Genomic DNA, 13,962 nt, shown 5'->3' on the forward strand with positions numbered 1-13,962 from the left:
ATGTGTGGTATATGCTGTACGGTCAGTTTAACTTGTCCTGGGGACATAACTTATCCTCAAGAGAACAGGAACCTAAGACGTAGAGGGCCTGACAGCAGCCAGCAGATAATCGGCAGTGATCGCTCTCATGACTACAGCTGTTTATTCTCGGGTCACGTTCTTCATTTAAGAGGGAAACTGACTCCTCAGCCACTGCAAGACAAAAGTGGAAATATTTTTCTGTGGAATGGAGAAGTCTTTGGTGGCGTGGAAATTTCAGATCTTGCGAACGACACTCAAGTAATGTTTGAGCATCTTGCATCTTGTGAGGATCAGCATGATCTATTATCACTGTTTTCCAAAGTACAAGGACCTTGGTCTTTTATTTACTATCAGAGAAGAAGTCACTGCTTGTGGTTTGGAAGAGATTATTTTGGTCGTCGCAGCCTTTTGTGGAGGTTTAGTGAGAATCTTAGGACGGCTTTGTGTCTCACCTCTGTGACGGAGTCACTTGCTGGATCTGATGCCATTCAGTGGCAGGAAGTTCCAGCATCTGGTATTTTCAAGTGTAACCTAAGCTCCTGTGCGAAATCAAAGTCTATAACATTAACATGTTATTCATGGATGCCTGCTTCAGAGATGCCGCTCACAGGAATGGTAATGAAGGATGAGGAACAAAAATGTATTGTGGATGACCTTCCAAAAAATGTGATTGAACTAGAGAGTGGAGATGGTAAACTGATTACCCCAATTTCTCCATTAAACATAGAAATCCCGGAATCCATTCTAGAATCACATGGCGTAACACCTGGTTGCAGCGTCGGCGTAGAGGAACTTACAATGCTGATGTCAGCAGAACACAGGAAAAATGCACAGTCCCTTGTAAATGTTTTAAGTGAGGCTGTGAGGAAACGGGTTCTTCACCTGCCGCGGTTAACTGGTTCCTCAGTTTCAGGAGCTGGAAGACAAGCCAATGTCGCAATTCTTTTTTCTGGTGGAATTGACTCCATGATGTTGGCTGCTCTTGCTGATCGCCACGTTCCGCCTGATGAACCTATTGACCTACTCAATGTAGCATTTATGATGAAGTCCCCAAATCCAAAGATACCCTCAAAGAAATGCATCAAGCTAAAGAAACAAGACTCGGCCTTATCACACCAAAGCAACGCTCTTGATCCTTTTGATGTTCCTGATAGAATCACGGGCAGGTTGGGTTTGGATGAACTTAGGGCACTGAGCCCAACAAGAATATGGAACTTTGTTGAAATTAACATCACACCTGAAGAGCTTAAACTAATGAGGCAACAGCACATAACTCAGTTAATCCAGCCTTTGGACACCGTTCTGGATGATAGCATTGGCTGTGCTGTTTGGTTTGCTTCTAGAGGAATTGGCCTACTGACTGGAAATGGAGAAATGAAACCCTATACCAGCACTACTAAGGTTAGCAACCCTTGTGTTAATTACCTTGGGCTGTGCTTGAGAGATGAACAAATCCCAGGAGCTAGGTAACCACTTTATAATGGGCCCCATACATCTGCGATGGATTGGGACAATTCCCTGATCCCCCAACATTAGGGAATCTGGAAAATTCATTGTGTTGAATTTCACCCATTTGCCGATCCTGACCAAAAATGTATCCGGATCAGCAAATTGGGAATTTTTCATGCAGAATTTCCCCAATTCCCCAACGGATCATCGATGGACACCAATCAGCAATTTAGATGGGGGGAAATGTGGCGCACATGTATGGCCCACATTACTTAATGGTTGCAGAAATCCCTAGCTTCTTTTTAACGGGGAGATTTATCAAACCTTTATACAGATTCTAGTACATTCATTTAGAAAGTACTAGTTACATGATAAATATAATCCGGTTGCTATGGGAAGCCTCTCCACTTGTCGTCTTAGGAGGGTTGATAAAACTTCCCCTATAGTTGTCTGACGTTATCTCATAAAAAAATGAGTCCCCCGTATGCAGCAGTTTTCCTCCATCTGTATTACAGGAAAGTTAGAAACAGTAATCGCAAATGCTTTTATACCAGATCTGCAGGTGTCTAATTATGTTTGTATATTGTCAAACCAGGTGAGATGATCCAATTGTATTGCCAGTAGCATAAAAGTCTTATGCCAGGTACACACTTGAGTGATGTGTACCCTGACAATATAATCCCTCATTCCATCCTTCATTACCTTGCATGTCACCACATGCAATATAGGGGCAGATGTATTAAACCAGTGATAATTGCAAGGTGTTAACACACCAGCCAATCAGCTCCAATATATAAATTGACAGTTAGGAGCTGATTGGCTGGTGCATTATCACTTATCACTGCTTTATCACTGTTTTATCACTTCTCCAGGCTTAATACATCTGCCCCATAGTCCGGTTGGCCATGTGGCTGACCAGACGATTATGTTGTTCTGATTCAACCAGAAACGACACATCAGATCCAACATCGCTCCAGTGTGTACCTGGCATTGTTTTCCTCTCTGAGAAGATTCACCCCTGAGAACAAATGCCTTGAGACGTGTAATACCGTGGCTTCCTAGTGCTGGCTTCATTATGTTTTCAGTATTGCAGCAGCGTCTTGTTTACTAGTTTTCTACATTGTCTTATTTTCCCCCCAAACTATAGGTTGTGCTGACTGGCATCGGTGCAGATGAGCAGCTTGCTGGCTACTCCCGTCACAGAGTGCAGTTCGTTAGAAGGGGATACAAAGGTCTCCTTCAGGAGCTGAGCATGGAATTAGAACGAATCTCTTCCAGAAACCTTGGACGGGATGACAGAGTTATTGGTGACCATAGCAAAGAAGCAAGGTGAACTTAATTGTGTAGTTTGTATGTACATCACATGCAACGACATGATACTCGCATGATACAACCGCCTGTAAGAGAAGATTCTTAATAAATGATGACCACACAAACAGTTTGGGGGCAATCCAATTGTTTTCCCCTCAGCTGCCACTAGATGGTGCCTGACGGATCAATTCAGTTATTGCTCTGTTCGGGCCAGCGTGCCGTGGGGGACGGGACACATTTCTTCTTACCGTCCAAAAAGGCTGTGATTTGAGTGCCCTAACCCGGACTTTAGATGCATTTAGCTGCAATATGCAGCTTAACCCAGTCTATTTAGGCACAACAAGAGTGATAATGGGCACCCCGTAATAATTGAATTGCTCCGTCGGGACACCCAAAACAATTGAATTCCCTCCTTTGAATGTTAAGTTGCATCCAGGCTGTATCAGCCTCCTGTCTGTATTACATGTCTATTTTGTTTAATGGTCATGCAGCTGCCATACATAAGCAGGCGTGAAAACTGCACCACCATTTATTTATTTAAAGTAGGCCCAATTGGTGGCAGATACGGGTTCCACTTCTGCTGTAGCTGTTTCTTGTTGTAACCTATGGTGGTTCCAGTAAAGTGGCTGGAGATATGTTTATTTCTCCAGTGATTGCTCCTAAACAAAAATTGTGTGGTTCCCATCAGATAAGAAATTTGGGGTGCTACTTCATTGTTTCTCAGTACCTTCATAATATATAGTTTTGAGTTTCCCACATGACCTCTAAAATTTCCATCTGCTTAAACTCCTACAACAGGCATCTAAACATATTGTAAAAGGACAAATAATGCAATGGTATTCCCTGCCTTCATGGATATGGCTCCAGTCTCCTCTGTCTGGCCTGGACATTACGACTGGCTTCGGCTCCTTCTGCCTACATCTGGCATCAGGTCTAGGGAGGCCAATCCCGGGACGTTTTTTCAATCCCGGGATTCAGGATTGAAAAACGCTCAATCCTGGGATTCCCGGGATTGCAGTAGGGATCAGTGAAGGGTGTAGGGAGCAGCGATGGAGGGAGGGTGTAGGTAGCGGTGCGGGAGGGAGGGAGGGTGTAGGTAGCGGTGCGGGACTCGGGAAGGAGGGTGTAGGTAGCGGTGCGGGACTCGGGAGGGAGGCTGTAAGAGAACACTGCACGGAGGGAGGGTGTAGGTCGCGGTGCAGGAGGGATGGTGTAGGTAGCGGTGCGAGAGGGAGGGTTGGTAGCGGCGCGGGAGGTAGGGAGGCTGTTAGAGAGCACTGCACGGAGGGAGGGTGGGTGTAAGTAATACTACTTACTATTAGGTGGGCGGCAGCCATGGACACACTGAACGCGGCGGCATTTCAAATGAAGCGCCGGCCGCCAGCCAACCAGAGCTGACAGACCGGCAGCCAATCAGGGAAGCGGCCGCAGTAGTCGCTCCTGATTGGCTGCCGCTACTGCGACAGCTTTCCTGATTGGCTGCCGGTCCGCCAGCTCTGATTGGCTGGCGGCCGGCACTACATTTGAAGTGCCGCCGCGTTCAGCATGTCCATGGCTGCCGCCTGCCTAATAGTAGTAAGTAGTATTACTTACACCCACCCTCCCGCACATGCGCCATGTAATCCCGTGAATCCCTGGATCGGAGGCTCCAATTCCAGGATTCAAATCCCGGCATTTTTGGGCCCAAATCCCGGGATCCCGCCGATCCCGGGATCGGCTTCCCTAATCAGGACCTAAATTCTTCTCACAGTCCAAAAACCTATTTAGAAATTTCTTCATTTGCTTTGTCTTAGGGTTTGATATCCCGATCCTGAAGGATCGATAAAGTTTTGCAGGCCTTAGCAGCTGCATGCCTGGAAGAGTTTTCCCGTAGAGACCCTGCTAATACACCTGATCCTTTTTCCCTGGGCACTTCCTTCCACCCTAGCCTTAGCTCTCGCTACCTACTCTCTCCCTCTGAGGGCCCTAATGTAACTATAGAACAACTGCTGCATGCAATAACTGCCTCCGAAGAGGGTGACTGACAGGATTGTGAGGATATGCAGATGGAAACCCAACCCCTTACAAGGCCGTGTTAGAGTCACATTAGGTTGAATGTCAGCAGAAGCCCAATGATAAGGACCGCCTTAACTGGAACAACATATTGTTGGTGTGGCTTCCTTATAAGGATGAGGACGCCAAACCTGTGGAATTCCTGGTGGATTGGTTAAGTCACAAGGAAGTCACTTCCCAGTTTGCTGTAGAATGAGCATATAGAATTCCTACCCATGGTCTTTCCTGATGGCCAGAGGCACCAGACAGAGATGCCTGTTTGCTCCCATTATATTCACCATTGCCGTGGAGTCTCTTGCCTGCACTATCAGGGCCTCTTGATTTGCGGACTTATGGTCTTAGGCTGAGGGCACAAGGTGGCCTGTACATGCTTCAAGATTATCACCCCTGCAATGAACTGTGGCGTTTAAGTACTTGGGTATACAGATTATTAATGCTGCTGCAGACTATGTAGCTCCTAATGTGCAACCTTCAGTTAATTCGATTTGACTTCATTTCAAGCCAATGAAATGGCACTGGCTAACATGCGATTTTATGCTGTCTAGCTGCCCACCTTACCCGCCTCATGAAGTGGATCTTTGCAGCAGAACATGGGGATATACACTGGGCCTTTACTAAACCGGATGGGTTCATCATGCAGTGCTTCAGTTTCTGTTGGCAGACTTGCGGAATCTGTATGATCCATTCGTCTGATTGGTAAGGTGCGGCACTCTGCATTAATACTACTTGGTGAGCTTGGCATAGATTCCTGCTGTCCGCTGTAGGATAATGGATGTTTCTGGAGGGTAGGCTATCTTGGATGTGTTATGGTGTTGAAGCTATAGACCAGATTTATTAGAATAGTAGTATGAAGTCATTCACTCAACTTTGCATGGAATTTGACCCTCCCCACTCCATGTTCTTTAGATAACTACAATTGTGTCACGCTCTGTGCCAGTGGGTGGGAGGGTATGCAGTCATTAGGTCTCTCACAATGTAGACATTCACAGTGTCAGCAGAAGGTCGACATTGATAATGTTGCCACTGTCATAAAGTTGATATTTGCATGAGGGTTAGGGACAGAATGAAAGTGTGAGTAATAAAGTACCAGCCAATCAGCTCCTGTCAATTTTCAAACACGGCCTGTAACATGACAGGAGCTGATTGGCTGGTATTTTATCACTTTTCAAGGTTTTTTTTTTTTTTAATAAAGTAATTTTTATTCAGTAGTCTGGAGAATAAGGTACAGACATTGCAGAGCATCATCATATCACAAACAATACATCAAATTGTCTTGAATCAGAGCCACATTTTGAGCGAAGCTTACAGCAATGAAATATCAGGTCAATTTCAAGAGGTAATATACAAGGATTTCCTATTGTTCGGACCATTAGGGTCTGCAAAATCCGTAGCCAACTATATTAGTCTCCATTAACTTTTATATTTACACCCGTAAACTAAACAGCAAGAAAAAAAACAAAAAAAAAACACAGAAGCAGAGTGAGAAGGAGTCATCCGATTCAGGACCACATTAGTCATACATATAAGTAGGCGAACACGCAGGGCCCAACCGCCAAACATCTCAGTATACATCAGTAACAGTAAGTTTTTGATATGTTAGCACTTCAGTGCCCACTATATTTGGGAAACCAGGTGAGAATGGGGGGAGTCTATCCATGGAGACCAAACCTTTTCAAACTTGGCTGATGCGTTTTGTTTCATATAGATGTATCTTTCCTTAATTATTGTGTCGTTAATTAAGGTCTTAAGTGCAGATATTAACGGGCCTTTAGGGGCCATCCACATCCTTGCAATGCAAACCTTAGCCAAGGCACATACACTGAGAGCATAGAGACCCACTGAAACAGACACAGAAGTAGAGCATCCCATCCCCAAAATACAGAATTGTGGGGTAAGCAGTCCGCCAGTCACTCCCGTACTCTCCAGAATTGACCTGACCCCCAACCAGAACACCCTCAACCTCGGGCAATCCCACACTAGATGCCAGAATGTTCCCACCGCCCCCCCGCACTTAGGACAAAGGCCAGATCCGCCCGTCCCAAAAGTAGCCAGCCTAGCTGGAGTCATATATGTTCTGTGTAAAATGAAGAATTGAATCTGTTGATATCTGAGTGATTTGGTAACCCTGGCAGGGTATTCCAGAGCAAGGACCCAGTCCTCCTCAGTTATCAGACCCAAATCCTCCTCCCATTTTCCACGGAGACGTGTCAAAGGGTCCGTATGGAGCTTGGTAAGTAGATATCCATACGCAAGGGAGACCATCTTAGCCCGACCCAAAGCAGCCACAAAGGTCTTGATGGGGAATGGGAGGATTCGTGGGGGGGATTCAGCAAATTGGGACTGGAGGGCGTGACGAAGCTGGAGATATCTGAAGAAGTAAGAATTGGGTAGGTCAAACTCATCTCTCAGTTGTTGAAAGGATTTAAGTACATTATCTAGGTAGAGTTGAGAGATAGAAATCACCGATCTAGGGGCCCATACCTCCCGCCCCTCAAGTGCATGCAATTCAGGGAGCCAGTCAGAGTACCATAAGGGGGTATCTGGGTCCAGGCCATCGTACCTCAAGAGGTCTCTCAGGGCCCGCCATATCTTCAAGGCCTGGAAAATGATAGGGGGGAGAAACCTAGCTATGCTCCCACTCAGTAGCACCTGCATAGGAGAGAGGTGGGGAAAGTAGCAACGAATAAACTCACAATGCAAAGAGTCAGCCCCAGAGTTTTGTGCCCATACAGTGATATGAGTCAGCTGAGCAGCGAAGTAATACATCTGAAAGTTAGGCAGAGCCAGGCCGCCGTCAGATCGCTGTCTGGTAAGGGTATTTAGCTGTATCCTAGGTCGTTTATTAGCCCATATCAGTGAGGACAGAACGCTATTCAATTTCCTAAAGAATATTGGATAAATATACACCGGGGACTGGAGAATAATGTATAAGAGTTTGGGCAGTATAATCATTTTAATGAGATTAACCCTGCCAGACACCGTCAGTGGAAGCTTACACCAAGTCTTGGATTTGCCCGTGACCCACTGCATGGTCGGGTCCAGATTCAGAGGGACAAAATCTGAAGGGTCGTTAGTTATTTGGATTCCGAGGTACTTAAATTGTACCGTCCAACATAATGGCAGGGGGATTTTGGAAACAGTAGGAGGGGGGCCTATGACTGGCATAATGTATGATTTAGGCCAGTTAATTCTAAGACCCGAATGATCTCCAAAGTTCTCTATCACACGCAGCAGAATGGGCATTGACTTGGTGTAATCCTGCAAAAACAACAACATGTCATCGGCATAAAGAGCTATTCTATCCTCACGTGAACCTGTACAAATTCCCACAATATCTGGGTGTGATCTTATCAAGCAGGCCAGGGGCTCGATGGCCAAGGCAAACAGCGTGGGGGACAGGGGGCAGCCCTGTCTAGTACCACGGGTCAATTGAAAAGAGGGGGATACATAGCCGTTCACCAAGATCCTGGCACTCGGATGTTGATACAGTAATTTAATCCATTTTATAAAATTGGGTCCAAAGCCCATACAAGCCATCACCTCCCATAAATAAGTCCATTCAATGCTGTCAAAGGCCTTGGCCGCGTCTAACGAGACCACAGCCGAGACAGAAGGGGAGTCGTGTGGGAGTTGTAAAATGGTATACAGTCTACGTAGATTGATAGACGTGGACTTTCCTGGCATGAAGCCAGTCTGGTCCGGGTGAATGAGGGAGGTGATCACTGTGTTAAGCCGTACTGCCAATATCTTTGCCAGGATCTTAGCATCGGTGGGAATCAGGGATATCGGCCTATAGGAGTCTGGAGACCTAGGGTCCTTACCGGGTTTTGGGATCACTATTATAACTGCCTCTGACATGGAGGGGGGAAGTTCGTTACTGGCAAATATATCTAAGTATAGGGCATGAAGCCTTGGCCCAAAAAAATCAACATGATTTTTGTATACCTCGGAGAGAATTCCGTCACAACCCGGAGCCTTGCCATTAGGGGACATACCAATGGCCGCAGTCACCTCTTCGAGCGTCAAAGGCGCCTCCAGCAGCTCACAGGCTTCAGAGGAGAGTGCGGGCAGCGGAACACCCCTCAGGTAATATGAAAGATCTGAAGTAGAGCATGTCAATTGTGAGTTATAAACCTCAGAGAAATAAGATCGGAACAACAGCGCAATGTCCGGTGTGGTGACAACAAAAGAGCCATCCGCACCGGACATTTGGGTGATCGTCGTCCCAGGACGATCGTAATGTATAAGACGGGCCAGGAGGCCCCCCGTCCTATCAGCCTGCATATAAATATTAGTAGCCTTAAAAAGGAGGGATCGAGAGTTTTTATCAGACAGGTGGGCCAACCAAGCCGACTGAGCCACTAGCCAGCGTGTCTTTGTCGCGGGGGTGCCGTCGGACAAATATTGGGACTCTAGTTCCCTAGCGTCCCTTTCAAGGGCCTGTTCTCTCTCCCTAGAGGACATTTTATGAGCCGCTATACGTCCAATATATGAACCTCTCAAGAACGCCTTGAATGAATCCCAAACTACTGTACCCGGGGCAGACCCTACATTGTCGCTAAAGTAACCCTCCCACTGAGTCTCCAGATCACCACAGTCCCCCAGCTGGGTCAGCCAAGAGGGGTGCAGTTTCCAATAAGAGTGCCCCCTCTGACTTTCCACAGCAAGAGTCATCAACAGAGGGGAGTGGTCAGAGACCCCTCGAGCCTCGTAGTGGACGTCAATAATCCCAGGGACGAGGGCGGGGGACACCAACATCAGGTCAATCCTGGAGAAGGAGCCATGAGTGCTGGAAAAACAGGAGAACTGACGGACCGCAGGGTGACGAAGCCTCCACACATCTACCCACTGCAAACTATTAAAAAAATCAGCAAACTTGGTAGGACCACCACCCGCCAGTGCAGCCTGTGGGGAGTGCCATCGGTCCAAAGACAAATCCAGGACGTTATTAAAATCGCCCAAGCAAATCACTGGGGTGGTAGGGGAAGGAGCTATGAAAGAAGCAGCTTGCTGCAGCACAGCATATGAGAAAGGAGGGGGGACATACACCGCTAAAATGTAGTAGGGCTGGGAGCTCAGCTTACACTCCATAAATACAAATCTTCCATATGGGTCAGTTTTAATCGATAACAACTCAAATTGCACTGACTTTTTAATCAGAACGGAGACACCCCTAGAAAAGGAGGAGTGAGAGGCATGGTAAGCCCAACCCACCCAGGCGCGTCGTAAGGACAGTAACCTATGTCCCTCCAAGTGGGTCTCACTGAGGCATGCAATATCCGGGTCATATTTCTTAATCATATTCAGAATCAAAGATCGTTTGATTTTGTTATTCAGACCTCGGACATTCCATGCCAGAAATTTTAGATTAATCATGACTCCATGTAAGCTCTATGTACCACCCGGATGGACCTCTCCCAAAATACATCTTGAGAATCAGCATTATTAACACCAGCAACACATTACGTATATGAGCCCTGCGTTGTAAGCCATTGCATCTGAAATATGAAACATCCTTGCCTCAGAAAATACTTAAATAAGAAAAATAACAAACTAAAGAAAGAAAACCGAAAACAGCAAAAGGAGGCGCAACTAGCAGCTTCCCAGCTAACCATTCCCTCCCCGTGCACCACCCCAAACTCCGGCATACTTATATCCCGAACAATCAACCCAAACTACCAAGCACTAGGAAGGCCTAGATTCTCAACTGAACCTCTAACCCTCTCTAACCAACACCACTTGGACGTAAAAGTCTTGAGCCACCAATGCAAAGGAGGGGGGCTCCCCGAACTGTGATCGTTGCCTCCGGTAGACCAGGCCCCAGGCTCTTCAACGCAGGAGATCGGTCCGGAGCCAGTTGCCGAGCAACCGGCGCAAATCTGTCCAACCATTGGGCCGCCTCTCTAGGGGAATTAAAAAACTTGGTCTCCCCATCCGCCACAACCCGGAGCCTTGAAGGAAACAGCATGGAGTACGAAATGTTGAGGTCTCGCAGACGCCGTTTAATGGGCATAAACTGGGCTCGTCCTTCTGGACGTCTGCGGCAAAGTCCGGGAAGGCCGATACCTTGACTCCATTGCGGACCAATGGGCCCTTCGTGCGACCTAAGCGGAGAACCGAGTCACGGTCCTTATAGTGCAGGAATTTAGCGATGAAGGCGCGAGGAGGGGCACCAGGAGGTAGCGGCCGAGATGGTATCCTATGTGCTCGCTCCACCGTGAAATGGGCCGTAAAGGACTCAGCGCCATACATCTCCTTAAGCCAGGATTCGAGGAAGTCCTCCGGCTGCGAACCCTCTTCTCTTTCAGGCAGGCCTACAAATCTTACATTATTTCTGCGCAGTCGTCCCTCCATGTCTAAGAGCTTGGTCTGAAGGGAGGAAACCTGCTGGGTCACCGTGGATACGGACTGCTTAAGGGGGCCACACATATCTTCTAGGTTGGAGACCCGTGTCTCCGCCTCACCCACTCTCTCTCGGATACGTTGAACATCTTGGCGGAGCAAGGAGAGATCGCACTGCACCTTCTCCATCTTATCGGAGAGACGTTGTTCACTGCCAGCTATAGCCTCCAGCACTTGTTGAATAGACGGCGCCTCCGGGGAATTGGCAGCAGACTCGGGAGGGGAGGTCGAGTGTGTTGGAGAGGCTCCATGAGAAGGAGCCGGTGTTACCCTGAGGTTGGGTTGTCTGGTAAATCTTTCTAGTTTGGCCGCGGCCGCACTCTGGCCGCCCTTAACCATGTTGGACAGGAGCAGTCACACTCACCCCACAGTAGGGTTACAGTATAGGATTGTAATTAGAAGGCGGCTGCAGCAAGGTTGCGTATAATCAGTGGCGGGCACCAACCGTGTCCGGTCTGTAGGTCAGAGTATCAATGATAGGAAGCACAGGGTCGTGTAAAAGTAACAGTACGGACGGGAATATCCTGCAGTAAATGCCGGGAGGCAATAGTAGGATAGTGGTGTGCAGTACGCTGTAGGGTATTAGTGCAGTACAGCAGTGTAGTCAGTTCCAATCTATATGCAACTCCTGTGTGGTAGAATGGAAGGGCTGTGCAGTGGAAATAGCTGACTTTGTCTCCAATCTCAGGTGGATTTTAACATAGTTATTAGGAGAGTAAGAATAGGAGAGGGCAACATGCAGTAAGGACCCAGTGTGCAGAGACAGTTCACAGGGCACATCAGGTAAATGCAGCCTTTCCAAGCGTGGATGTCAGCCCAGAGCAGTGGGGCCGTTTGTATAACTTCTCCCAAAATGGCCGCAGTGTCCCTTCCCCTTCCCTAGGAGTACCTGCTTCTTCTTCTTCTCCTCCGGGTATCGGGGCTCCGGGCCGCAGCCTGTCAGGGAGAGGAGAGGCAGCTTCCACCTCCCAGTCGTCCCGGGGTGCTTGTCAGCAGCGGCAGCCCGCCGCCCGAGCTCCGGGCGTCCCGCGGCCGAGGGCGCCGAAATTGAGGCGGGGATCCGGAGGAGGCACAGGCCGCAGGGCCGGAAGTTAGCCGACGCCGTCCCACGAGTCCCGGAGACTGCAGAAAAGGATGCCCGCCGGTGCCCAGCAGTGTGAGGGAGATATTCAGCCTGGGTAGGGACACCAGAGGGGTCAGGATGGGTTAAAGGATTGCTGTAGTCGGGGAGCTCCCAAGATCCGCACCCTACTCCTTAGCTGCCGTGGCCACGCCCCCCCCACTTTTCAAGGTTTAGTACATCTCCTCCCTATGTCTACATTACATAAGTGTCAACATTTTGGTTGCCGATATGGTCAATGTTGACATTCTGGATATGTCGGCATTGTGAGTGTCTATCATCTATACTGAACCCGGTGGGAGTTGTACTGTTCTTTCCTGATTCTCCTCTGTGTTTTGCTGAGATCTCTCTTCTCTCGCTGACTTATTTCTGCCATCTGCTCCTTTCTATTGCATGAGGTGGGCTACATAATCTTATGCCAAATGGGAGGTATGAATCTGGGACTCCTGGAGGAGGTGAGTGGGTGGTCATATAATCTGCTCTAGTTCAACCAGATTCATCCTTATACAGTATATTACTAAGGGTACAGTGGACTCCTGTATGGCTGGTTATATTGGTTAGGGCAAATTTCTCATTATGCCAAAAATGTGGTGTTGCTAGTGCAGATGTCTGGCATTTACTGTGGCATTCTGGGCTCAGGTGGTGCACCACCGTATTGGTAGGACTGGGATCCACATCCCCCTGCTGTCCCCTAGAATCTGAGTTTTTGGTTCTGCAAATCAATAATTGCAACTCCATTATATAACCGTCTCCTGACACTGGCAAGAGTGTGTATTGCCAAATGATGGATGGCTGCACAGGCCCTGAATTTACAGTGTTGGATTAGATTGGTAAATTGTACAGTTGCTCCTGAGTGATCCATGTACCCCGGTTGAGCGTCCCACAAGTACCCTTCTACCTTTATGTCTTGGTGTTACCTGCTGACACTTCCATCTGCTATGGACTTCTGCGCACTTGTTTATTCTGTACCATTGGATTGTCATTTGTGTCTGTTTCTTGTCACGGTGCCTCTATTCTGGTCATCATGTTTTACGATAGTACTTGTCATTTTCATATCGTCTGTCTCTTTCTCTTAGGGGTATATTCAATTAGGGTTGGATCCATTCCGACATGCATTTGTCGGAATGTATCCGACAACCCCTATTCAATCTCATCTCAATTCGACTTTTAAAAAGTCGAATTGTGATGAGGGACTCAGAGGAGGAGAGGAGGGGGGGCCGCAGGGAGACCAGCGGGGACAGCCGTGGGCAGACGGAGGAGAGCAGCGCTGCAGGAGGATGTCACACAGGTGCCAGACCTCACGGCAGTGTCCACCTGGTTCCAGCAAGCGTGACCTCACTTGCTGGAGCTGGGTGGACGCTGCCGTGAGCGGCGCGGCTGTGGGACATCCTGCTGCAGCGCTGCTCTCCCCTGTATGCCCTGCGCCCCCCCCCCACCTCCTCTGGGTCCCACATCTCAGCCCAACATTTTTTTATGTCTGACTGAGATGGTCTGAAATGGGGCCAAATCCTGTCGAATTTGGCCCCATTTCACTCAAAAGTACGTGAATCGGCAGCTATTCTGCCGATTCACGTACTATTCGACTTGTCGAATTCCACGACTTGTCG

At 48.1% G+C, this 13,962-nt stretch overlaps 1 protein-coding gene across 3 annotated transcripts in view; it reads left to right on the plus strand.

The window, feature by feature from the left end:
* ASNSD1 (asparagine synthetase domain containing 1) overlaps window positions 1-13,962 on the plus strand; it is a 33,249-nt gene continuing 19,287 nt past the window's right edge. The window contains exons 1-3 of one of the 3 annotated variants that reach the window (XR_010182987.1): window positions 1-1,422; window positions 2,618-2,799; window positions 5,379-5,529. Coding sequence is in view for 1 of the 3 variants with exons in the window: in XM_063936719.1 (XP_063792789.1) it covers window positions 1-1,422; window positions 2,618-2,799 (1,604 nt within the window). In the remaining 2 variants the exon portion in view is untranslated. Of the gene's footprint in view, window positions 1,423-2,617; window positions 2,800-5,378; window positions 5,535-13,962 lie in introns of all 3 variants that reach the window. The other 2 variants (XR_010182988.1, XM_063936719.1) reach the window with 2 other exon arrangements.

The sequence above is a fragment of the Pseudophryne corroboree genome, chromosome 8 (assembly GCF_028390025.1).
Source record: "Pseudophryne corroboree isolate aPseCor3 chromosome 8, aPseCor3.hap2, whole genome shotgun sequence".
NCBI classification, from domain to species: Eukaryota; Metazoa; Chordata; class Amphibia; order Anura; family Myobatrachidae; genus Pseudophryne; species Pseudophryne corroboree.